Here is a 27,580-nt window from a genome sequence, read left to right as displayed (position 1 = left end):
GAACTCTAGTGTTACAACATCACTGCAGGACTCTGAGACAGTGTTAACCCACTAAGCTAAGGCCAGAACTCTAGTGTTACAACATCACTGCAGGACTCTGAGACAGTGTTAACCCACTAAGCTAAGGCCAGAACTCTAGTGTTACAACATCACTGCAGGACTCTGAGACAGTGTTAACCCACTAAGCTAAGGCCAGAACTCTAGTGTTACAACATCACTGCAGGACTCTGAGACAGTGTTAACCCACTAAGCTAAGGCCAGAACTCTAGTGTTACCAGAACCCACTCTAGTGTTACAACATCACTGCAGGACTCTGAGACAGTGTTAACCCACTAAGCTAAGGCCAGAACTCTAGTGTTACAACATCACTGCAGGACTCTGAGACAGTGTTAACCCACTAAGCTAAGGCCAGAACTCTAGTGTTACAACATCACTGCAGGACTCTGAGACAGTGTTAACCCACTAAGCTAAGGCCAGAACTCTAGTGTTACAACATCACTGCAGGACTCTGAGACAGTGTTAACCCACTAAGCTAAGGCCAGAACTCTAGTGTTACAACATCACTGCAGGACTCTGAGACAGTGTTAACCCACTAAGCTAAGGCCAGAACTCTAGTGTTACAACATCACTGCAGGACTCTGAGACAGTGTTAACCCACTAAGCTAAGGCCAGAACTCTAGTGTTACAACATCACTGCAGGACTCTGAGACAGTGTTAACCCACTAAGCTAAGGCCAGAACTCTAGTGTTACAACATCACTGCAGGACTCTGAGACAGTGTTAACCCACTAAGCTAAGGCCAGAACTCTAGTGTTACAACATCACTGCAGGACTCTGAGACAGTGTTAACCCACTAAGCTAAGGCCAGAACTCTAGTGTTACAACATCACTGCAGGACTCTGAGACAGTGTTAACCCACTAAGCTAAGGCCAGAACTCTAGTGTTACAACATCACTGCAGGACTCTGAGACAGTGTTAACCCACTAAGCTAAGGCCAGAACTCTAGTGTTACAACATCACTGCAGGACTCTGAGACAGTGTTAACCCACTAAGCTAAGGCCAGAACTCTAGTGTTACAACATCACTGCAGGACTCTGAGACAGTGTTAACCCACTAAGCTAAGGCCAGAACTCTAGTGTTACAACATCACTGCAGGACTCTGAGACAGTGTTAACCCACTAAGCTAAGGCCAGAACTCTAGTGTTACAACATCACTGCAGGACTCTGAGACAGTGTTAACCCACTAAGCTAAGGCCAGAAGTCTAGTGTTACAACATCACTGCAGGACTCTGAGACAGTGTTAACCCACTAAGCTAAGGCCAGAAGTCTAGTGTTACAACATCACTGCAGGACTCTGAGACAGTGTTAACCCACTAAGCTAAGGCCAGAACTCTAGTGTTACAACATCACTGCAGGACTCTGAGACAGTGTTAACCCACTAAGCTAAGGCCAGAACTCTAGTGTTACAACATCACTGCAGGACTCTGAGACAGTGTTAACCCACTAAGCTAAGGCCAGAACTCTAGTGTTACAACATCACTGCAGGACTCTGAGACAGTGTTAACCCACTAAGCTAAGGCCAGAACTCTAGTGTTACAACATCACTGCTGGACTCTGAGACAGTGTTAACCCACTAAGCTAAGGCCAGAACTCTAGTGTTACAACATCACTGCAGGACTCTGAGACAGTGTTAACCCACTAAGCTAAGGCCAGAACTCTAGTGTTACAACATCACTGCAGGACTCTGAGACAGTGTTAACCCACTAAGCTAAGGCCAGAAGTCTAGTGTTACAACATCACTGCAGGACTCTGAGACAGTGTTAACCCACTAAGCTAAGGCCAGAACTCTAGTGTTACAACATCACTGCAGGACTCTGAGACAGTGTTAACCCACTAAGCTAAGGCCAGAACTCTAGTGTTACAACATCACTGCAGGACTCTGAGACAGTGTTAACCCACTAAGCTAAGGCCAGAACTCTAGTGTTACAACATCACTGCAGGACTCTGAGACAGTGTTAACCCACTAAGCTAAGGCCAGAACTCTAGTGTTACAACATCACTGCAGGACTCTGAGACAGTGTTAACCCACTAAGCTAAGGCCAGAACTCTAGTGTTACAACATCACTGCAGGACTCTGAGACAGTGTTAACCCACTAAGCTAAGGCCAGAACTCTAGTGTTACAACATCACTGCAGGACTCTGAGACAGTGTTAACCCACTAAGCTAAGGCCAGAACTCTAGTGTTACAACATCACTGCAGGACTCTGAGACAGTGTTAACCCACTAAGCTAAGGCCAGAACTCTAGTGTTACAACATCACTGCAGGACTCTGAGACAGTGTTAACCCACTAAGCTAAGGCCAGAACTCTAGTGTTACAACATCACTGCAGGACTCTGAGACAGTGTTAACCCACTAAGCTAAGGCCAGAACTCTAGTGTTACAACATCACTGCAGGACTCTGAGACAGTGTTAACCCACTAAGCTAAGGCCAGAACTCTAGTGTTACAACATCACTGCAGGACTCTGAGACAGTGTTAACCCACTAAGCTAAGGCCAGCACTCTAGTGTTACAACATCACTGCAGGACTCTGAGACAGTGTTAACCCACTAAGCTAAGGCCAGAACTCTAGTGTTACAACATCACTGCAGGACTCTGAGACAGTGTTAACCCACTAAGCTAAGGCCAGAACTCTAGTGTTACAACATCACTGCAGGACTCTGAGACAGTGTTAACCCACTAAGCTAAGGCCAGAACTCTAGTGTTACAACATCACTGCAGGACTCTGAGACAGTGTTAACCCACTAAGCTAAGGCCAGAACTCTAGTGTTACAACATCACTGCAGGACTCTGAGACAGTGTTAACCCACTAAGCTAAGGCCAGAACTCTAGTGTTACAACATCACTGCAGGACTCTGAGACAGTGTTAACCCACTAAGCTAAGGCCAGAACTCTAGTGTTACAACATCACTGCAGGACTCTGAGACAGTGTTAACCCACTAAGCTAAGGCCAGAACTCTAGTGTTACAACATCACTGCAGGACTCTGAGACAGTGTTAACCCACTAAGCTAAGGCCAGAACTCTAGTGTTACAACATCACTGCAGGACTCTGAGACCGTGTTAACCACCTATCACTAACACTTAACACTAGTTCCTAATTCTGAAAATCACTCTACTCTCGGTAGTTATGATGCACTGGCTACTACAGCAAACCATGCTCGATCAGCTGAGCAAACTTGTTCCAGCCTAGTGCAAGCTTTTTTTGATGGCCATGCGGTAGCTAGTTTGTCTGCTTGAGTTATCAGACAGATCAGTGCCAGATCAGTGCATATGGCCGGTGTGCTACATAACATGTGACAATGTTAACCCAGAGACATAGATAGGATCTCTGTTATCTCTCTGTCTTTGTTAAAGGGGTCATCTGTCCATCTCATCCCCTCCTCCATCCCCTCATCAGCTCCTCTGCCATACCGCATCATTAAAGACATCATGTCAGTGGTGCCCAAGGGAACGGCAGGCCATGCTCAATGTGTCCATCTCTCCATTATTCATTCATCATCCATCTTGTCTCCATCCTCCCTGTTTTATCCATGTTTTCACTTAATCAACAGGTGCTTAATTACACATTGTCACTGTGTGTGTGCATGTGTTTGACCTAACTGCATGATAGTTGATAATATCACTCATCAGAACCCGATCAAGAGTTTGTTTGTAATGTTCAATTCCTTTCACCTCTTCATCTCAAATCCTCCTCTCCTCTCCTCTCCTCTCCTCTCCTCTCCTCTCCTCTCCTCTCCTCTCCTCTCCTCTCCTCTCCTCTCCTCTCCTCTCCTCTCCTCTCCTCTCCTCTCCTCTCCTCTCCTCTCCTCTCCTCTCCTCTCCTCTCCTCTCTATAGATTGTTATAGGAGAGTGTTACCGGATTCACCATCTGAGTGAGGGATCTAAGTCTTTCATTGGGAACCCTTATGTCTCATCTCTCTACAAACAGGTGAGTACTAGTAGAGGTCTGGGTGGGTAGAGACTGGACAATAAATGATACATTTCAAGAATATTCTTGTTTTAATTTTGAAGGTTATATGGTACTAATGGTTGTAATACATCTCTAGGTTGGAGTGTTTATATTTGGCTGTGCCATTAGTCAGTCGTTCACAGACATCGCCAAGGTGTCAGTGGGCAGGATGAGACCGCACTTCCTGGACGTGTGTAACCCTGACTGGTCAGCCATCAACTGTTCCCTCGGATATATCACCTCATACACCTGTAAGGGCCCTGAGAGCAAAGTACAGGAAGCCAGGTCAGTACACATATCAAAACACATATGCATGCACACAAACACGCAGACAGAGGCACGCACACACATACAGACACGCACGCACATACAGACACGCACGCACATACAGACACGCACGCACATACAGACACGCACACACATACAGACACGCACACACATACAGGCACGCACACACTTACAGGCACGCACACACATACAGACACGCACACACATACAGACACGCACGCACATACAGACACGCACGCACATACAGACACACACGCACATACAGACACGCACGCACATACAGACACGCACATACAGACACGCACATACAGACAGGCACATACAGACACGCACGCACGCACATACAGACACGCACGCACATACAGACACGCACACACATACAGACAAGCACACACATACAGACACGCACACACATACAGACACGCACGCACATACAGACACGCACGCACATACAGACACGCACACACATACAGACACGCACGCACATACAGACACGCACACACATACAGACACGCACACACATACAGACACGCACGCACATACAGACACGCACGCACATACAGACACGCACCCACACCAGACACGCACACACACTCACTCACTCACTCACTCACTCACTCACTCACTCACTCACTCACTCACTCACTCACTCACTCACTCACTTTCACTCACACAGACTACTCATGTTTGCTTGTTTGTTTTACCAGGAAATCCTTCTTCTCAGGACATGCCTCCTTCTCCATGTTTACTATGCTCTACCTGGCTGTGAGTAACACACACACACACACACTGTGGTACACAGAAACAATGGAGTGGTGCAGATGACAGAGGGCATCATGGGAAATAGGTGTAGCCCTTCACACTCATACCTGTATACGGGTTGAAAATGGCAGATTTTGGCACTGACTTAATCGGAACGCAGTGGCTGTATAGTAAAACATGATGCCAGACCTCTGCGCGACATGACGTCAGGTTCTGCGCTTCACAGCTCTGTCTGGGTTTTGACGGCCACTTCTGAACTTTAGCGCTGGACGCGACAAGATGTTTCCTCTATTCCTCTAAGTAATTGGGCAGCTTTAGCACATTTTCTGACGTCTGAGTGAGGGGAATGCAGTAAATTAAGAGCACTCAATGTATTTTGAAAGATGAGACAATGATTATAATAAATACCTCTTTGAGTACAAATGTGCATTTCCATGTCATGAAACTAATTTCATATACAGTATCAATGTTTATGATCACCTTGTTTGATGTTCAGTTATGGCATGGTGTCATACCCTGGGTTGTTGTGAACAGAATGAGCCTTTGTTTGTGAAGAAAACTTGCCGCGGCAGACACACCCCAATTCACTCATGACTCCTTTCTATTCGCACCAAAATTACAATCTGTTTCCCCGAATTGTCTTGTGAAAGCCTAACACTGTAAGACTATATTTTATAGCATAGCTAGTCATGTTGGCAATAGAACAAGCTTCGAAATGATGCCCTCCTGACCCAGATTGCAATTGATAATGGACCGTTTTGGGATTGTGTAAACAACAACAGTGATTGTGTGATGGGGGGATGCAGGGTTGTGTTCCAACCAAAACAACTTCAAGTGTGCTTGTTCTAGTTCCTCAAAAATAATTGTTAAAAAACACCTTATAGTTGAAGAGCTTTTGAATCATAAAAGTGCATAGAAATGGAATAGGAACTATGTTCACTTTGGAGAGGTGTGTGACCACTTGGAGACATCAGTTAGTCCTCTCACTTATGCTGCAACTATTCCAAATGATCCAGGAATATTCTTATCATCTTACTGAATGTATGAAGAGTTTTTGCAGCAAAAAGAACAGTAGATGAAAAATTGCTACCATGGTTATGCATTTCATATTCCTTCTGTATATTCCTATCCATGTAGGCCAATTCCCACGAGTGTAAAGGGTTAATGAGCTGCAGGATTCATCTGTCTGATGAAAAAGATCTTTGTTTCCCTCTATCCCCTCATCATCCCGACTCCCCCACTAACCCCTTCTCCCTCCCTCTGTCCTGCTCATAGTTTAATCAGACACTCTGAAGAGTTATTTTATTTCCTCCTGTCCCTAGAGGGATGGATGGATGTACTCGACCTGTTGTCCTCTTAACAGCTGAACACACTTCCTCTGTCCTTCTCTCTCTCCTTCTCTCTCCTCTCTTTCTCTCTCTCTCTCTCTCTGCCGATCTCCACCTGTTGTGGTCTCTTGGTCTGTCTTTGTACCCCAGCGGGCCTCAACGCTTCCAACACACTAATTACATACACTGACCCCCCCCAGCCCCCCCTCTCTTTCTTTGTCTCTACCTCCCCTCTTTATCCCCCCATCTCCTCTTCCACTCTATTAAGTCTGCAGATATTTCCACAACTATGCTCAGTGTTTTGGGCTTGGATAGGCTGAACTTGGCTGAGCTGGGTTGTCAAGCTTTTGGGTGTGTACTGTTGGCCTATGCTTCCTGGAGTATTGTGCGGTATTTTGTGGTGAGTACTGGGTATTTCCCTGCCTCTCTCTGACAGCCTCTCTGTTAGAATGGTGAGAGGGAGTGTAAAAGAGAGGAGGGGTGGAAGAAGAGAGGTGTGCCTCCAGACCGCAGGCTTGACATTCAAACCACAAACACGTTGTCTGGGAGGTGGATCTAGTGGTGAAGTCACAGAGAGAGCAAGAAGAGAGGGAGGAAGAGAGCGAGGAGATAAGAGCCAACTTTCCTAGGGAATATAAACTGACCAGGCAGTTTGTACAGTATTCACACAGACAGCGACACACACATTCACACTAACAGCGACACACACATCAACACACACCCCAGGGATCCTGTTTTTATAATTGAGGGTTAGTAAACAACAATATTACAGACATTATGTTGTGGTGTGGAATGATGGCAGGACATCTCTTTATCTCCCTCTATTTCCTAGTTGTGTTATATATATCTGTCCCAGAGTGATTACGTGAGTCAGTGAGTCAGAGAAAGCAGTCTCTCTTCTTGAGTAGAATTCTTCTGTAAGAAACCACTAAACTGTGGCTTCATATCTTCTCAGTCATTCATGGAGTTTAGAAACATCTTTAGTGTTTTTTTTATAGTAGTTTTTCTCAGGGCAGAAACACAATAGTCTTCTGATGGATAAGTGTTAGTGAGACATTCCTCAGTCTGTGGTAAGAACATCTCTCATGCAGAGCTACTGGCTGTAGTGTGAGTAAGACCAGGACCGGAACTACAGCCAGTAGCTCTGCAATACCAGGACTGGAACTACAGCCAGTAGCTCTGCAATACCAGGTCTGGAACTACAGCCAGCGGCTCTATAGAACCAGGTCTGGAACTACAGCCAGCGGCTCTATAGAACCAGGTCTGGAACTACAGCCAGCAGCTCTATAGGACCAGGTCTGGAACTACAGCCAGTAGCTCTATAGGACCAGGTCTGGAACTACAGCCAGCAGCTCTATAGGACCAGGACTGGAACTACAGCCAGCAGCTCTATAGGACCAGGTCTGGAACTACAGCCAGCGGCTCTATAGGACCAGGTCTGGAACTACAGCCAGCAGCTCTATAGAACCAGGTCTGGAACTACAGCCAGCGGCTCTATAGAACCAGGTCTGGAACTACAGCCAGCGGCTCTATAGAACCAAGTCTGGAACTACAGCCAGCAGCTCTATAGAACCAGGTCTGGACCTACAGCCAGTAGCTCTGCAATACAAGGACTGGAACTACAGCCAGCAGCTCTGCAATACCAGGACTGGAACTACAGCCAGCAGCTCTGCAATACCAGGACTGGAACTACAGCCAGCAGCTCTGCAATACCAGGTCTGGAACTACAGCCAGCGGCTCTATAGAACCAGGTCTGGAACTACAGCCAGCGGCTCCATAGAACCAGGTCTGGAACTACAGCCAGCAGCTCTATAGGACCAGGACTGGAACTACAGCCAGCAGCTTTATAGAACCAGGTCTGGAACTACAGCCAGTAGCTCTATAGGACCAGGTCTGGAACTACAGCCAGCAGCTCTGCAATACCAGGACTGGAACTACAGCCAGTAGCTCTATAGGACCAGGTCTGGAACTACAGCCAGTAGCTCTATAGGACCAGGACTGGAACTACAGCCAGCAGCTTTATAGAACCAGGTCTGGAACTACAGCCAGTAGCTCTATAGGACCAGGTCTGGAACTACAGCCAGCAGCTCTGCAATACCAGGACTGGAACTACAGCCAGTAGCTCTATAGGACCAGGTCTGGAACTACAGCCAGTAGCTCTATAGGACCAGGTCTGGAACTACAGCCAGTAGCTCTATAGGACCAGGTCTGGAACTACAGCCAGTAGCTCTATAGGACCAGGTCTGGAACTACAGCCAGTAGCTCTATAGGACCAGGACTGGAACTACAGCCAGTAGCTCTGCAAGACCACCAGGACTGGAACTAAAGCTAGTAGCTCTATAGGACCAGGTCTGGAACTACAGCCAGTAGCTCTATAGGACCAGGACTAGAACTACAGCCAGTAGCTCTATAGGACCAGGACTGGAACTATAGCTAGTAGCTCTATACCTTTTCCCTCCTTCACCTTATCCTCCCCCCCAAACTATAAACATCCCTGAGAGAAAGAGAAAGAGTGCAGGAGAGATGGGAGAGAGGGATGGGTGGGTACCTTCCTCTCTTTGCTCGAAGAAAACAATGATGAGCAACAATGATGATGAGCTTGTCTTCCAGGAAGAGCCAGTCAACCTACTCCTTACCTTCCTCTGGGAATTTTAGGAAGGGGGTTTGACTGGGCTATTGTTAGATCAGCTTGGTGAGGGTGGAACTTGGAACTTGGTGGAACTTGGTGAGAGTAGAATTAGAAAAGAAACCTGATTTAGAATTCGAAAACAAGCCCGATTTTGATAAACTCCCATATCTACTGGGTGAAATACCACAGTGTGCCATCACAGCAGCAAGATTTGTGACCTGCTGCCACAAGAAAAGGTTAACCAGTGAAGAATAAACACCATTGTAAATATAACCCATAGTTATGCTTATTGATTTTCTCTTTTGTACTTTAACCATTTGTACATCGTTACAACACTGTGTATATACAGTACATGATATAACATTTGTAATGTCTTTATTCTTTTGGAACTTCTGTGAGTGTAATGTTTACTGTTAATTTTTGTATTGTTTATTTCACTTTTGTATATTATCTACCTCACTTGCTTTGGTAATGTTAAAATATGGTTCCCATGCCAATAAAGCCCCTTGAATTGAATTGAGTGGAGAGGTGAGAGAGGGGGTGAGGAAGGGAGTGAGGGAGACCTTGCCGGAGACGGCCCCACCCAGTCTCTGGCCATATGAAGCAGGAAGTACAGGTCTGAGTCTGAGGAGAGATGAAGAAACACAGGAAGTCCAAGGGTCCAGGCCCTGAACTCACTTTGTGTGTGTGTGCGCACACGCATGGGCACGCGTGTGTGTGATTGAGAATGGCCTTGGCCGTTTGCATTCCTGTTTTGGTTGTGCTTTGGTGTAAAATATAGCCCAGCTAAGCTGACTAAGTCAGAGGGCACATCCGCTTGTCTGTTGTTTATTCTAATGGGGGGAGAGAGTTCACTCTGAACGGGTGTTGAACATGGACAGGAGTGTGTGTGAGTTTCTGTTGGGTTTAGTCAGTAGTCATGGTTTTTTTTTACAGCTGAAGGGGGAACATTTATCAGAACCACAGTCTGGTCTATGTGATCTGAATAGGAATAATACACACTCACTCTTACATACAGTACATTTATAGGTGTTTGTAACATGGAGAAGAGAGGTGAAGAGAAAAGAGGTTAGGAGAGATGAGAAGAGAGGGGAAGTGAAGAGATGAGATGAGATGAGCGTAGAGGAGAGTAGAGGAGAAGAGATGAGCGTAGAGGGGAAGAGAGAAGATGGGATGAGAGTAGAGGAGAGTAGAGGAGAAGAGATGAGCGTAGAGGGGAAGAGAGAAGATGGGATGAGAGTAGAGGAGAAGAGATGAGCGTAGAGGGGAAGAGAGAAGATGGGATGAGAGTAGAGGAGAAGAGATGAGCGTAGAGGGGAAGAGAGAAGATGGGATGAGAGTAGAGGAGAAGAGATGAGCGTAGAGGGGAAGAGAGAAGATGGGATGAGAGTAGAGGAGAGTAGAGGAGAAGAGATGAGCGTAGAGGGGAAGAGAGAAGATGGGATGAGAGTAGAGGAGAAGAGATGAGCGTAGAGGGAAGAGAGAAGATGGGATGAGAGTAGAGGAGAAGAGATGAGCGTAGAGGGGAAGAGAGAAGATGGGATGAGAGTAGAGGAGAAGAGATGAGCGTAGAGGGGAAGAGAGAAGATGGGATGAGAGTAGAGGAGAAGAGATGAGCGTAGAGGGGAAGAGAGAAGATGGGATGAGAGTAGAGGAGAAGAGATGAGCGTAGAGGGGAAGAGAGAAGATGGGGTGAGAGTAGAGGAGAAGAGATGGAAGGAGAAGGGAAGAGAGGGAAGGAAGGAGAAGGGAAGATATGAGAGTAGAGGAGAAGAGAGGAGAGGAGAACACAGTCCGTCATCTGTCATACTACTTCCTAAAGGCACTCATCTCAGTAATATCCCACAATATAGTTCACACTTATTCACTTTTACAAAGGAATTTCTCCTGATGGTATACAGATCTACATATCGGCTTCAGATGTTTACTATACATCTGTCTGTGTAAGATCAAACACCTACTGCTCAATGTCTTTCTGTGGTCATGCATTAAAAATAATAATCCCCTTTTCTCTCTCTTTCTCCCTCTTTCCATCCCTCCATCAGTTTTATCTCCAGTCCAGGTTCACCTGGCGAGGTGCCCGTTTGCTCCGCCCCCTCCTCCAGTTCACGCTGCTGATGATGGCATTCTACACCGGCCTATCACGCGTTTCCGACCACAAGCACCACCCCACAGACGTACTGGCCGGCTTTGTACAGGGCGCCCTGGTGGCCTACTGCATAGTGAGTACACACACACACACACACACACACACACACACACACACACACACACACACACACACACACACACACACACACACACACACACACACACACACACACACACACACACACACACACACACACACACACACACACACACACACACACTGAATGTACAAACATTAAGAACACCTTCCTAATATTGAGTTGCAACCCTCCCCCTTTTGCCTTCAGAACTGCCTTGATTTGTCGGGGCATGGACTTTACAAGGTGTCGAAAGCGTTCCACAGGGATGCTGGCCCATGTTGACGCCAATGCTTCCCAGTGTCAAGTTGGCTGGATGTCCGTTGGCTGGTGGACCATTCTTGATACACACGAGAAACTGTTGAGAGTTGAAAACCAAGCAGTATTGCAGTTCTATATATCTACAGTGCCTTCAGAAAATGTTCAGACCCCTTGAATTTTTCCACATTTTGTTACGTTACAGCCTTATTCTGAAATGTATTAATTAAATAAAAATCTTCATCAATCTACACACAATAACACATAATGACAAAACGAAAACAGGTTTTTAGATGTTTTTGCTAATTTATTAAAAGTAAAAAACAAAAGTACCTTATTTACTGTCATGCAGGTGAAAGAGGACCCAAAAGCGACTTTAACAGAAACAGAGTTTATTTAAGTCCAAAACGGAATAACAGAAATCCTCTAGACTTGTAGAGGGGAAACAACTGGAGAAGCGGCCACAGACTGCAGGTCGCTTCGGGTAGGCGCAGGCCGTAGTCGACAGAGACACCTGCTCACACGCAGCATCTGATGAAGGCAAAAAACACGACAGGACAGGGCGATACACAATCATAGCAAAAACACGACAGGACAGGGCGAAACGCAATCACAGCATGGTGAATACAATACAAGGAACCGACGGGACAGGAACGGATCACAAAGGAATAAATAGGGACTCTAATCAGGGGAAAGGATCGGGAACAGGTGTGGGAAGACTAAATGATGATTAGGGGAATAGGAACAGCTGGGAGCAGGAACGGAACGATAGAGAGAAGAGAGAGCGAGAGAGTGAGAGAGGGAGGGGGAGAGAGAGGGGTAGAAGGAGGGAAAGAACCAAATAAGACCAGCAGAGGGAAACGAATAGCATGGGGAGCACAGGGACAAGACATGATAATAAATGACAAACATGACAGTACCCCCCCACTCACCGAGCGCCTCCTGGCGCACTCGAGGAGGAATCCTGGCGGCAACGGAGGAAATCATCGATGAGTGAACGGTCCAGCACGTCCCGAGACGGAACCCAACTCCTCTCCTCAGGACCGTAACCCTCCCAATCCACTAGGTATTGGTGACCCCGTCCCGAGAACGCATGTCCATGATCTTATGTACCTTGTAAATAGGTGCGCTCTCGACAAGGACGGGAGGGGGGAGGGAAGACGAACGGGGTGCGAAGAAAGGGCTTAACACAGGAGACATGGAAGACAGGATGGACGCGACGAAGATGTCGCGGAAGAAGCAGTCGCACAGCGACAGGATTGACGACCTGGGAGACACGGAACGGACCAATGAACCGCGGAGTCAACTTACGAGAAGCTGTCGTAAGAGGAAGGTTGCGAGTGGAAAGCCACACTCTCTGGCCGCAACAATACCTTGGACTCTTAATCCTGCGTTTATTGGCGGCTCTCACCGTCTGTGCCCTGTAACGGCAAAGTGCAGACCTCACCCTCCTCCAGGTGCGCTCACAACGTTGGACAAACGCTTGAGCGGAGGGAACGCTGGACTCGGCAAGCTGGGATGAGAACAGAGGAGGCTGGTAACCCAGACTACTCTGAAACGGAGATAACCCGGTAGCAGACGAAGGAAGCGAATTGTGAGCGTATTCTGCCCAGGGGAGCTGTTCTGCCCAAGACGCAGGGTTTCTGAAAGAAAGGCTGCGTAGTATGCGACCAATCGTCTGATTGGCCCTCTCTGCTTGACCGTTAGACTGGGGATGAAACCCGGAAGAGAGACTGACGGACGCACCAATCAAACGACAGAACTCCCTCCAAAACTGTGACGTGAATTGCGGGCCTCTGTCTGAAACGGCGTCTAACGGGAGGCCATGAATTCTGAATACATTCTCAATAATGATTTGTGCCGTCTCCTTAGCGGAAGGAAGTTTAGCGAGGGGAATGAAATGTGCCGCCTTAGAGAACCTATCGACAACCGTCAGAATCACAGTCTTCCCCGCAGACAAAGGCAGACCGGTAATGAAGTCTAAGGCAATGTGAGACCATGGTCGAGAAGGAATGGGGAGCGGTCTGAGACGACCGGCAGGAGGAGAGTTACCCGACTTAGTCTGCGCGCAGTCCGAACAAGCAGCCACGAAACGGCGCGTGTCACGCTCCTGAGTCGGCCACCAAAAGCGCTGGCGAATAGACGCAAGAGTGCCTCGAACACCGGGATGACCAGCTAACTTGGCAGAGTGAGCCCACTGAAGAACAGCCAGACGAGTGGAAACAGGAACGAAAAGGAGGTTACTAGGACAAGCGCGCGCGACGCAGTGTGCGTGAGTGCTTGCTTAACCTGTCTTTCAATTCCCCAGACTGTTAACCCGACAACACGCCCATAAGGAAGAATCCCCTCGGGATCAGTAGAAGCCACAGAAGAACTAAACAGACGGGATAAGGCATCAGGCTTGGTGTTCTTGCTACCCGGACGGTAAGAAATCACAAACTCGAAACGAGCGAAAAACAACGCCCAACGAGCTTGACGGGCATTAAGTCGTTTGGCAGAACGGATGTACTCAAGGTTCTTATGGTCTGTCCAAACGACAAAAGGAACGGTCGCCCCCTCCAACCACTGTCGCCATTCGCCTAGGGCTAAGCGGATGGCGAGCAGTTCACGGTTACCCACATCATAGTTGCGCTCAGATGGCGACAGGCGATGAGAAAAATAAGCGCAAGGATGAACCTTATCGTCAGACTGGAAGCGCTGGGATAGAATGGCTCCCACGCCTACCTCTGAAGCGTCAACCTCGACAATGAATTGTCTAGTGACGTCAGGAGTAACGAGGATAGGAGCGGACGTAAAACGTTCCTTTAGAAGATCAAAAGCTCCCTGGGCGGAACCGGACCACTTAAAACACGTCTTGACAGAAGTAAGAGCTGTGAGAGGGGCAGCAACTTGACCGAAATTACGAATGAAACGCCGATAGAAATTAGCGAAACCTAAAAAGCGCTGCAACTCGACACGTGACCTCGGAACGGGCCAATCACTGACAGCTTGGACCTTAGCGGAATCCATCTGAATGCCTTCAGCGGAAATAACGGAACCGAGAAAAGTAACGGAGGAGACATGAAAAGAGCACTTCTCAGCCTTTACGTAGAGACAATTCTCTAAAAGGCGCTGTAGAACACGTCGAACGTGCTGAACATGAATCTCGAGTGACGGAGAAAAAATCAGGATATCGTCAAGATAGACAAAAACAAAAATGTTCAGCATGTCTCTCAGAACATCATTAACTAATGCCTGAAAAACAGCTGGCGCATTGGCGAGACCGAACGGCAGAACCCGGTACTCAAAATGCCCTAACGGAGTGTTAAACGCCGTTTTCCACTCGTCCCCCTCTCTGATGCGCACGAGATGGTAAGCGTTACGAAGGTCCAACTTAGTAAAGCACCTGGCTCCCTGCAGAATCTCGAAGGCTGATGACATAAGGGGAAGCGGATAACGATTCTTAACCGTTATGTCATTCAGCCCTCGATAATCCACGCAGGGGCGCAGAGTACCGTCCTTCTTCTTAACAAAAAGAACCCCGCCCCGGCCGGAGAAGAAGAAGGCACTATGGTACCGGCGTCAAGAGACACAGACAAATAATCCTCGAGAGCCTTACGTTCGGGAGCCGACAGAGAGTATAGTCTACCTCGAGGAGGAGTGGTCCCCGGAAGGAGATCAATACTACAATCATACGACCGGTGAGGAGGAAGGGAGTTGGCTCGGGAGACCGACTGAAGACCGTGCGCAGATCATGATATTCCTCCGGCACTCCTGTCAAATCGCCAGGTTCCTCCTGAGAAGTAGGAACAGAAGAAACGGGAGGGATGGCAGACATTAAACACTTCACATGACAAGAAACGTTCCAGGATGGATAGAATTACTAGACCAATTAATAGAAGGATTATGACATACTAGCCAGGGATGACCCAAAACAACAGGTGTAAACGGTGAACGGAAAATCAAAAAAGAAATAGTCTCACTGTGGTTACCAGATACTGTGAGAGTTAAAGGTAGTGTCTCAAATTTGATACTGGGAAGATGACTACCATCTAAGGCAAACATGGGCGTAGGCCTGTCTAACGGTCTGAAAGGAATGTTATGTTTCCGAGCCCATGCTTCGTCCATGAAACAACCCTCAGCCCCAGAGTCAATCAAAGCACTGCATGTAGCACCCGAACCGGTCCAGCGTAGATGGACCGACATAGTAGTACAAGATCTAGATGAAGGGACCTGAGTAGTAGCGCTCACCAGTAGCCCTCCGCTTACTGATGGGCTCTGGCCTCTTACTGGACATGAATTAACAAAATGTCCAGCAACTCCGCAATAGAGGCACAGGCGGTTGGTGATCCTCCATTCCCTCTCCTTATTCGAGATGCGAATCCCTCCCAGCTGCATGGGCTCAGTCTCAAAGCCAGAGGAGGGAGATGGTTGCGATGCGGAGCAGGGAAACACCGTTGATGCGAGCTCTCTTCCACGAGCCCGGTGACGAAGATCTACCCGTCGTTCTATGCGGATGGCGAGAGCAATCAAAGAATCCACATCTGATGGAACCTCCCGGGAGAGAATCTCATCCTTAACCACTGCGTGGAGTCCCTCCAGAAAACGAGCGAGCAGCGCCGGCTCGTTCCACTCACTAGAGGCAGCAAGAGTGCGAAACTCAATAGAATAATCCGTTATGGACCGTTCACCTTGGCATAAGGAAGCCAGGGCCCTAGAAGCCTCCCTACCAAAAACTGAACGGTCAAAAACCCGAATCATCTCCTCTTTAAAGTTCTGGAATTTGTTAGAGCAATCAGCCCTTGCCTCCCAGATAGCTGTGCCCCATTCTCGAGCCCGGCCAGTAAGGAGTGAAATGACGTAAGCAACCCGAGCTCTCTCTCTAGAGTATGTGTTGGGTTGGAGAGAGAACACAATCTCACACTGCGTGAGAAAGGAGCGACACTCAGTGGGCTGCCCGGAGTAGCAAGGTGGGTTATTAACCCTAGGTTCTGGAGGCTCGGCAGGCCAGGAAGTAACAGGTGGCACGAGACGTAGACTCTGGAACTGTCCAGAGAGGTCGGAAACCTGAGCGGCCAGGTTCTCCACGGCATGGCGAGCAGCAGACAATTCCTGCTCGTGTCTGCCGAGCATGGCTCCTTGGATCCTGACGGCAGTGTAACGAGCGTCTGTAGTCGCTGGGTCCATTCCTTGGTCGGTTCCTTCTGTCATGCAGGTGAAAGAGGACCCAAAAGCGACTTTAACAGAAACAGAGTTTATTTAAGTCCAAAACGGAATAACAGAAATCCTCTAGACTTGTAGAGGGGAAACAACTGGAGAAGCGGCCACAGACTGCAGGTCGCTTCAGGTAGGCGCAGGCCGTAGTCGACAGAGACACCTGCTCACACGCAGCATCTGATGAAGGCAAAAAACACGACAGGACAGGGCGATACACAATCATAGCAAAAACACGACAGGACAGGGCGAAACGCAATCACAGCATGGTGAATACAATACAAGGAACCGACGGGACAGGAACGGATCACAAAGGAATAAATAGGGACTCTAATCAGGGGAAAGGATCGGGAACAGGTGTGGGAAGACTAAATGATGATTAGGGGAATAGGAACAGCTGGGAGCAGGAACGGAACGATAGAGAGAAGAGAGAGCGAGAGAGTGAGAGAGGGAGGGGGAGAGAGAGGGGTAGAAGGAGGGAAAGAACCAAATAAGACCAGCAGAGGGAAACGAATAGCATGGGGAGCACAGGGACAAGACATGATAATAAATGACAAACATGACATTTACATAAATATTCAGACCCTTTGCTATGAGACTCGATATTGAGCTCAGGTGCATCATCCTTGCCATGTTTCTACGACTTGATTGGAGTCCACCTGTGGTAAATTCAATCGATTGGACATGATTTGGAAAGGCACACACCTGTCTATATAAGGTCCCACAGTTGACAGTGCATGTCAGAGTAAAAACAAAGCCATGAGTTAAAAGGAATTGTCCGTAGAGCTCTGAGACAGGATTGTGTTGAGGCACAGATCTGGGGAAGGGTACCAAAACATTTCTTCAGCATTGGAGGTCCCCAAGAACACAGTGGCCTCCATAATTATTAAATGGAAGAAGTTTGGAACCACCAAGACTCTTCCTAGAGCTGGCCACCCAACCAAACTGAGCAATTGGGGGAGAATGGCTTTGGTCAGGGGGTGACCAAGAACCCAATGGTCACCCTGACAGAGCTCCAGAGTTCCTCTGTGGAGATGGGAGAACCTTCCAGAAGGACAACCATCTCTGCAGCACTCAACCGATGGAAGCCACTCCTCAGTAAAAGACACATGATGCCCCGCTTGGAGTTTGCCAAAAGGCACATAGACTCAGACCATGAGATTCTCTGGTCTGATGAAACCAAGATTGAATTATTTGGCCTGAATGCCAAGCGTCACGTCTGGAGGAATCTTGGCACCATCCCTATGGTGAAGCATGGTGGAGACAGCATCATGCTGTGTGGGTGTTTTTCAGTGGCAGGGACTGGGAGACTAGTCAGGATCGAGTCAAAGATGAACGGAACTAAACACAGAGAGATTCTTGATGAAAACCTGCTCCAGAGCGCTCAGGACCTCAGACTGGGCGAAGGTTCATTTTCCAATAGGACAACAACCCTTATCACACAGCCAAGACAACGCAGGAGTGGCTTCGGGATAAGTCTCTAAATATCCTCGAGTGGTCCAGCCAGAGCCCGGATTTGAACCCAATCGAACATCTCTGGAGAGACCTGAAAATAGATGTTTATTTTATTTATTTCACCTTTATTTAACCAGGTAGGCAAGTTGAGAACAAGTTCTCATTTACAATTGCGACCTGGCCAAGATAAAGCAAAGCAGTTCGACAGATACAACGACACAGAGTTACACATGGAGTAAAACAAACATACAGTCAATAATACAGTATAAACAAGTCTATATACAATGTGAGCAAATGAGGTGAGAAGGGAGGTAAAGGCAAAAAAGGCCATGGTGGCAAAGTAAATACAATATAGCAAGTAAAACACTGGAATGGTAGTTTTGCAATGGAAGAATGTGCAAAGTAGACATAAAAATAATGGGGTGCAAAGGAGCAAAATAAATAAATAAATTAAATACAGTTGGGAAAGAGGTAGTTGTTTGGGCTAAATTATAGGTGGGCTATGTACAGGTGCAGTAATCTGTAAGATGCTCTGACAGTTGGTGCTTAAAGCTGAGGAGGAGATAAGTGTTTCCAGTTTCAGAGATTTTTGCAGTTTGTTCCAGTCACTGGCACCAGAGAACTGGAAGGAGAGGCGGCCAAAGAAAGAATTGGTTTTGGGGGTGACCAGAGAGATATACCTGCTGGAGCGTGTGCTACAGGTGGGAGATGCTATGGTGACCAGCGAGCTGAGATAAGGGGGGACTTTACCTAGCAGGGTCTTGTAGATGACATGGAGCCAGTGGGTTTGGCGACGAGTATGAAGCGAGGGCCAGCCAACGAGAGCGTACAGGTCGCAATGGTGGGTAGTATATGGGGCTTTGGTGACAAAACGGATTGCACTGTGATAGACTGCATCCAATTTGTTGAGTAGGGTATTGGAGGCTATTTTGTAAATGACATCGCCAAAGTCGAGGATTGGTAGGATGGTCAGTTTTACAAGGGTATGTTTGGCAGCATGAGTGAAGGATGCTTTGTTGCGAAATAGGAAGCCAATTTCGAGATTTAACTTTGGATTGGAGATGTTTGATATGGGTCTGGAAGGAGAGTTTACAGTCTAACCAGACACCTAAGTATTTGTAGTTGTCCACGTATTCTAAGTCAGAGCCGTCCAGAGTAGTGATGTTGGACAGGCGGGTAGGTGCAGGTAGCGATCGGTTGAAGAGCATGGATTTAGTTTTACTTGTATTTAAGAGCAATTGGAGGCCACGGAAGGAGAGTTGTATGGCATTGAAGCTTGCCTGGAGGGTTGTTAACACAGTGTCCAAAGAAGGGCCGGAAGTATACAGAATGGTGTCGTCTGCGTAGAGGTGGATCAGGGACTCACCAGCAGCAAGAGCGACCTCATTGATGTATACAGAGAAGAGAGTCAACGCTCCCCATCCAACTTGACAGATCTAGAGAGGATCTTCAGAGAAGAATGGGAGAAACTCTCCAAAATACAGGTGTGCCAAGCTTGTAGTGTCATACCCAAGAAGACTCAAAACTGTAATTGCTGCCAAAGGTGATTCAACAAAGTACTGAGTGAAGGTCTAAATACGTACAGTATGTAAATGTGATATTTATTTTCTTATCTTATCTATTTCTTATCTTTTTAATAAATTAGCAAACATTTCTAAAACGTTGTAATTATAGGGTATTGTGTGTAGCTTGCTGAGGAGAAAAAAACGATTTAATACATTTTAAAATAAGGCTGTAACCTAAGAAAATGTGACTCACCACCTGGATTCGGTCTTACGTAACAAAATTAGACACTAACAGCTTACAGACGGTAGGCAATTAAGGTCACAGTTATGAAAACTTAGGACACTAAAGAGGACTTTCTACTGACTCTGATAAAAACACCAAAAGAAAGATGCCCAGGGTCCCTGCTCATCTGCGTGAACGTGCCTTAGGCATGCTGCAAGGAAGCATGAGGACTACAGATGTGGCCAGGGCAATAAATTGCAACATCCGTACTGTGAGACGCCTAAGACAGCGCAACAGGGAGACAAGACAGACAGCTGATCGTCCTCGCAGTGGCAGACCACGTGGAACAACACCTGCACAGGATCGGTATGTCCGTACATCACACCTGCGACACAGGTACAGGATGGCAACAACAACTGCGTAGCCTAGTGGTTAGAGCGTTGGACTAGTAACCGGAAGGTTGCGAGTTCAAACCCCCGAGCTGACAAGGTACAAATCTGTCGTTCTGCCCCTGAACAGGCAGTTAACCCACTGTTCCCAGGCCGTCATTGAAAATAAGAATATGTTCTTAACTGACTTGCCTGGTTAAATAAAGGTTAAATAAAAAAATAAAAAACACCAGGAACGCACAATCCCTCCATCAGTGCTCAGACTGGCCGCAATAGGCTGAGAGAGGCTGGACTGTTGTAAGGCAGGTCCTCGCCAGACATCACCGGCACAAACACACCGTCGCTGGACCAGACAGGACTGGCAAAGAGTCTCACCTTGGGTCGGATTTGCGTTTGTCGTCGAAGGAATGAGCGTTATACCGAGGCCTGTACTCTGGAGTGGGATCGATTTGGAGGGAAGGGTCCATCATGGTCTGGGGCGGTGTGTCACAGCATTAACGGATTGAGCTTGTTGTCATTGCAGGCAATCTCAACGCTCTGCGTTACAGGGAAGAAATCCTCCTCCCTCATGTGGTACCCTTCCTGCAGGCTCATCCTGACATGACCCTCCAGTTTGACAATGCCACCAGCCATACTGCTTGTTCTGTGCATGATTTCCTGCAAGACAGGAATGTCAGTGTTCTGCCATGGCCAGCAAAGAGCCCGGATCTCAATCCCAGTGAGCATGTTTGGGACCTGTTGGATCGGAGGGCTTGGGCTTGGGCCATTCCCCCCCAGAAATGTCCGGGAACTTGCAGGTGCCTTGGTGGAAGAGTGGGGTACCATCTCACAGTAAGAACTGGCAAATCTGGTGCAGTCCATGAGGAGGAGATGCACTGCAGTACTTAATGCAGCTGGTGGCCACACCAGATACTGACTGTTACTTTTGATTTTGACCCCCCCTGTGTTCAGGGACACATTATTCCATTTCTGTTAGTCACATGTCTGTGGAACTTGTTCAGTTTATGTCTCAGTTGTTGAATCTTGTTATGTTCATACAAATATTGACACGTTAAGTTTGCTGAAAATAAACGCAGTTGACAGTGACAGGACGTTTAGTTTTTTGCTGAGTTTATATGGATGAGCAATGACAGAGCGGCATAGGCAAGATGCAATAGATGGTATAAAAATGCAGTATATACATATGAAATGAGTAATGCAAGATATGTAAACATTATTAAAGTGCCACTATTAAAGTGACTAGTGATCCATTTATTAAAGTGGCCAATGATTTCAAGTCTGTATGTAGGCAGCAGCCACTCTGTGTTAGTGATTGCTGTCTAACAGTCTGATGGCCTTGAGATAGAATGTGGTTTTTGTCTCTCTGTCCTGGAGGGCAGGTAGTTTGTGTGGGGCGCTGTGTTCTCTGTACACCAGTAGCCACAGGTCGAGCCGTGCCTGTTAGGTTTAGGCACACTCACCTACTTCCTGCCATATCACGATGTAATGTCCTGTCTGACTGAGTGTATTCATGAGTCACATGGTGTGACAGAGGACTCTAAACATGACTGGTAGTGTTATTAAAAACTGTATTATGATGGCAATCTCTGTAGGGAAAATACATACCTGTCCCAGGCTGTACTGAGTGATGGATCTGATAAAGGGAGGACGTCCCTGAGACAGTATCCCCCTTTAAATGTTCCACTGGCATGTTTCCAGTAGGGCCACATTAAGGAGCGCACAGTCCTCCCTCCCCTGGTGTATGTTGCTGAGTCTGCATTTCTTACACACTATGCTGGGAGGTGGTGTGTTTGTGTGTGTGCGTGCATGCTTGTGTGTGTGTGTGTGCACAGGAAGCCTCATGCTGTGATGAGGCCTCAGCCAGCCAGGGGTCAGGGGTTAGAGGTCAGAGGTGGTCAGCAGGTGGACAAGGCCTGCTGTGATTGGATGCCTATGTCCTTGTGAGAACAGCGGTTTGGAATGCCCACGTCTTTAACTGTAGTGGTCAGAAATACTGTATGATAGCATTCACCACTCTGCTCACAACACTGCTACACACACACTACATATATGAATTCACATTTGTATGCATGAACTCACTCACGCACGCATACAGACACACACAGACACACACAGGGCCTGTTGTTCTAGTGAAGTATCTTTGTTTTATTGAGCTGACAGGGTCTATTATGGGTCTCCCTATAATGATGTCATGACTCAGTCAAAGGTCATTATTAAAGATCGTAAAAGGTCATGCTCTGACAGCAAGCTGTCTGTAATCTGTCCCATGACCTCTATATCTGTCCCCATCAGCTCAACCTGTTTGGATGCGTGGGAGAAGGAGAGAAGGAAGGAGAAAGAGGGAGAGGAGAGAGGGGATGAATTAGAGAGAGAATGAGAGGGACTATGCTGTTGCTAAGAACCTTTTCCATAGGCCCACTTCCTGCCCAACCTGCCCGCTTTCCTGTTTGGCCAATGATGTCATCAGGAGTCCCATATCTCTTCCTTCCCTCTCAGGAGACTCGGGAGTAGGCAGAGGGCGGAGTGTGGGGGAGGGAGCAGAGGACTGAAGAGAGAGGAGAGAGCGATGAACTCAGGAAGAGGCTGGCATTTGGTTTCTCTTCATCCCTCTGCCTCTCAAGTCCCACTAGAGTACCTTGAGCTCACTACATGAGGGGAAGACAGTGGGAGAAAGAGGGCTGAGGAAAGGGGTGAGGAAAGGAGATCCATCTTAAGCCTGGCTCCCTTTGTTCTAGTCCTAATAATGATGATGATGATGATGTAGGGTTGTGTTCACTGTGAGCCATAGTCAGTCATTTCCTCTGGTCATATTAATCCCTCTCGCTGATTATTATGTGTAGGTATAGTATTTTAACATTTCTCTCTCCCCCACCCAGGTGTTCTATGTATCTGACCTGTTCAAGCCGCAGGAGATGCCTGCCTCGCCCCCTCCCTCCCCCATCAAGAAGGAGCTCCTCCCCCCTGCTGACATCATCGAGCGGAACAACCACCACAACATGGTGTGATACAGGCCCCTTCCCCTGACCGAGGAGCCTATCACAGCATTTCTCACCGCCCATTGGACAGTAGAATGTAGCGACCAGAGAGACTTTGGTCGCGTCTCAAATCACACTCCGCTTTTTATATAGTGCACTCCTTATCACACCCGCTGGTGCAAAGTAGTGCACTACTTAGGGAGTAGTGCTTTATTTGAGTCCTGCCCTGCAGAAACCACTATCCAGACTCTTTACTACTATTGTTATTACTACTACTTTGAGCCCAAGTTAGAGCAAAAAGAAAATAATCGAAAGCTAAAAGACAAGAAGTTAGACAGACAGACAGACAGACAGACAGACAGACAGACAGACAGACAGACAGACAGACAGACAGACAGACAGACAGACAGACAGACAGACAGACAGACAGACAGACAGACAGACAGACAGACAGACAGACAGACAGACAGACAGACAGACAGACAGACAGACAGACAGACAGACAGACAGACAGACAGACAGACAGACAGACAGACAGACAGACAGACAGACAGACAGACAGACAGACAGACAGACAGACAGCAGTGCAGAGCCGTTGAAACGAACACATTGCATCCACACAAAGGGGAAATAAATGTTAAAAAATAAATGAATGAATGAAGGAGAAAAAGACAGACATATTAGCTGTCTCTGTCTGTGGCCTTGACATAGGATAACAACTTCCTTAGTAATAGGAACTATATTACTGCAATATTACTAGCACATGACACATCTAGTATATGAGTAACAATATAGAGTAGAATAACTTACAGCAGTATAATCCAGTTCACTGTCGATTATCACCACTCACCACCGGATGGACCAGCTATAAGAACGCTTGTTGATGCTTACGTAGAAGGTTGAAGTTAACCTGTAACTAGTTAACTTGTCCAATGCCAGCTACTGACTACTACAACAGAAGGAAGAGACCTGGAGAGGAACCTGACACACTTTAAGGACTCTTGAAATATTTGTCCAAATGACGACAAAAAAAAGATCCTTATAAAAATCGAATGAAATCCACCTCTAGCTTCTAACTCCAGGTATAGAAGTTTAGAATAGCCTAGTTGTCAGCTTAACAAGCCTCTTATAACTGCCACTTTGAGTAGCCTAACCTGAGATGATGCTTTCTGAAAGAGGGGGGTGAGATGAAGAAGGGTTTCATGAACGATGGAGGGTAAAGGAGGGATATTGATTAGTATTAGTTTGGGGGTGGTGGGGAAGAATGGAGGGAGGGGGAGGTAAATATCTCTCAGCCGCCTGTCCCTCGGTGTGGGGGTGTGGCTGTGCCACGCTGCCATTTGATTAGCTGCATAGGTGGAGGTGTGGTCTGTTGCCATGGAAGTAGGGTTGATTGACAACTAAGCTGTCACATAATTATGGGATAGGGGCTCTTTCCGCTGGCAGGGAGGGGCTCTGGCCCACCCAATCACTCATTGGCAGTATGTGTGTGTCCTGTGTGTCACTGTTTGTGTGTGTGTGTGTCCACTCTGTGTGTTTTGTGTGTGTGTGTGTGTGTGATGTGTTAGGGTTTGCATGTCTTGTGTATTTGTGAGTGTGATTGTGTCTGTGTCTGTGTGTGTTTTGATTCATCCTCCTGGTAGTGTGTGTAGCATGAACCCCCCCCTCACACACACCATTGTCTGTGCCAAGAGTGTGTACCACTATGTTTGCGTGTGTTTGTGTACATGTGTGTTAGAGAGGGCCAGGGGTGGAGGGCTGAGACCCTGTCTGGAGAATATTAGAAAACTGTGGATTGAATATTTTTATTTTCTGCTATGATGGATCTTTAACATGTTCGATGCTAGTCCAGTAATGTAATTAACGAACCTATCCCCATCAGCCATTTTATTTTACAGTTCAGTTTACTTAGGGGAAATCTCAAGTGGCATACTATTGCCTATAGCAGGGTTTTTCCCAAACTCGGTCCTGGGCCCCCCCTGGGTGCACGTTCTGGTTTTTGCTCTAGCACTACACAGCTGATTCAAATAACCAACTACTCATCTAGCTTTGATTTATTTGAATCAGCAGTGGGGGGGGGGGGGATGCGGGACCCTGCCCCGTGGAATGCTCTTCTTGCTAAAATAAGTGCCCTAGATAAGGAATAGGGTGCCATTTTGGACAGAGCCTAAGACATCTTCTCAACATCACCACTTTCTAATCCCGTTTAGTCCGTCCTATCATTTAAGAAAACTCTTTTCTTTTCATTTTATAAATATATAAATAATGTATAGTTCACTAAAATTAACTGTGTAAGATATAATTTCTTATGTTTAGCTATTGTCCACTATGAAACCACAACCTGTGTTATCTACCAAGTGCTGCTTAAAAAGCATTGATTGACAGATTTTTGTATTTAGTTAACTAAAATATTGTAGATTTGTGATAGTATGTTTTTAATACACGTTGAAAACAAACACACCTACACGTTTATTAAAATTCACTATCAGTATTTTTGTATTGTCTCATTTTGTATAAAATAAGTATTAGCAAAAAAAATGTCCTGCTAAATGTACTTAGCTCTACTACATGTGGTTTTAAATAAAAAGCCCATTATGAACACAACTGTGTGGAGTCTTGTCTTGACTGTATGGTTTTACAGTATATTGATGATCTGTAGTGTTAGTTTCATGCCTCAACTGGGTCTCAGGAAAATAGGGTAACAGTGTTGTTCATGACAACTCCATAACAGTGTCTAAAGAGATCTTTAAGTGTCATAACACGTTTCAAAACCAGAATGTTATAAAAGCTTAGGTCAACTGGAACAACTTAAAAAGTATAGTATTCCACGCACATCTAACTTGGCACAGGAGCTGGACTCAAGTGAAGAACCTCCCATTTTCAAAGATAGTGTTTATACTTTTCTTGAAGGGAAATGTCTTAGTACAGACACCACCATCAGTTTCACTCAGACACAGACACCCTGGCAAACAGGCTTCAAGTACTGTAATTGTAAGTACTTAGGTCATATGGATGTTTAGGTCATACGGGTGTAACTTGCACTCACACATACACAGTGAACTCGACAGGGCTCAGAGGAGTTGACATCACACTTTGGCAGAGCAGAGCATGTGTGTTTGAGACGGCCGCATATGTGACGGAGTCAGAAACATGCGATGTCATTTTCTCTGCAGTAAAGTCTGTTTTCAGCTGAGGAGAGAGTTCTCTGAAGACAACTGAACATAATGGATGTGGTGTTAGAACCCAGGTTCTGAGAGGACAGTGTGGTATTAGAACCCAGGTTCTGAGAGGACAGTGCAGTATTAGAACCCAGGTTCTGAGAGGACAGTGTGGTATTAGAACCCAGGTTATGAGAGGACAGTGTGGTATTAGAACCCAGGTTCTGAGAGGACAGTGCAGTATTAGAACCCAGGTTCTGAGAGGACAGTGCAGTATTAGAACCCAGGTTCTGAGAGGACAGTGTGGTGTTAGAACCCAGGTTATGAGAGGACAGTGTGGTATTAGAACCCAGGTTCTGAGAGGACAGTGCAGTCTTAGAACCCAGGTTCTGAGAGGACAGTGTGGTATTAGAACCCAGGTTATGAGAGTACAGTGTGGTATTAGAACCCAGGTTCTGAGAGGACAGTGTACCATAACCTTCCACCACTCACCTCCATCCATCTAACATGTTTATTTTTCAGACCAGACAAAAGACAACACAAGTCTAAACACATCTAATCTACCAGCTTTCACAGTCTCACATCAGAATTAGACTTTTCAACGTAGAATTTTCAAACGTCAAATTTCGAGGTTGTTCCAAACGTCAATTTCAAAGTGAAGTTTAAGCATTAAGTCTGAATTTTTAAGGTTAGGGTTAAGTACAGGCATTAAGTCCACATTCATAAAGTTAGGCATTAATGCTGAATGATAAAGTAATGGTTAAGGTTTGGGATAGCCTTAAAACAAAAATAACAAAAGCAACTTTCTTTCGATGGATTCCAACTTGCAACCTTTGGAATCATAGGCAGATCATAGGCAGATGATGATTACGCCAATCCGCCATCCCCGTCCACAATGCCCGAGCAAAACCGAAACTTACTTGAAGGTATAAGCACCCACTGTTGCCTCTAGTGGCAGGTTTCCACGTGATCTCCCGGCATCCTCAGACATGGATGAACGTCAAATACTGACTTGTATCACGGGTGACCTGGCTGATCTACTTCCACAGGCATGTTCATGATGAAATACAGGATATTAGAAGGTCCTAACCTAGTTTTAATAAATCCGATATGTGGAGGTGTTAGATAATAATGAAGACAGTTGAATTGTTTCCATGCTCTCATTCCATTCTCTGACAGA

General features: G+C 46.7%; 1 protein-coding gene across 2 annotated transcripts in view; it reads left to right on the top strand.

The window, feature by feature from the left end:
• Positions 1-23,542, top strand: part of LOC123996856 (phospholipid phosphatase 3-like) — a 51,795-nt gene extending 28,253 nt beyond the window's left edge. For both annotated transcript variants that reach the window (XM_046300635.1, XM_046300636.1), the window contains exons 3-7: positions 3,896-3,988; positions 4,107-4,294; positions 5,005-5,062; positions 11,062-11,238; positions 23,144-23,542. In XM_046300635.1, the coding sequence (XP_046156591.1) occupies positions 3,896-3,988; positions 4,107-4,294; positions 5,005-5,062; positions 11,062-11,238; positions 23,144-23,272 (645 nt within the window). In that variant the 3' untranslated portion in view covers positions 23,273-23,542. The remainder of the gene's footprint in view (positions 1-3,895; positions 3,989-4,106; positions 4,295-5,004; positions 5,063-11,061; positions 11,239-23,143) is intronic.
• Positions 23,543-27,580: the final 4,038 nt, after the last annotated feature.

The sequence above is a fragment of the Oncorhynchus gorbuscha genome, linkage group LG15 (genome assembly GCF_021184085.1).
Source record: "Oncorhynchus gorbuscha isolate QuinsamMale2020 ecotype Even-year linkage group LG15, OgorEven_v1.0, whole genome shotgun sequence".
In the NCBI taxonomy this organism is placed as follows: Eukaryota; Metazoa; Chordata; class Actinopteri; order Salmoniformes; family Salmonidae; genus Oncorhynchus; species Oncorhynchus gorbuscha.
The sequence above is the reverse complement of the archived record's forward strand: the minus strand, read 5'-3'. Positions and strand labels throughout refer to the sequence as shown.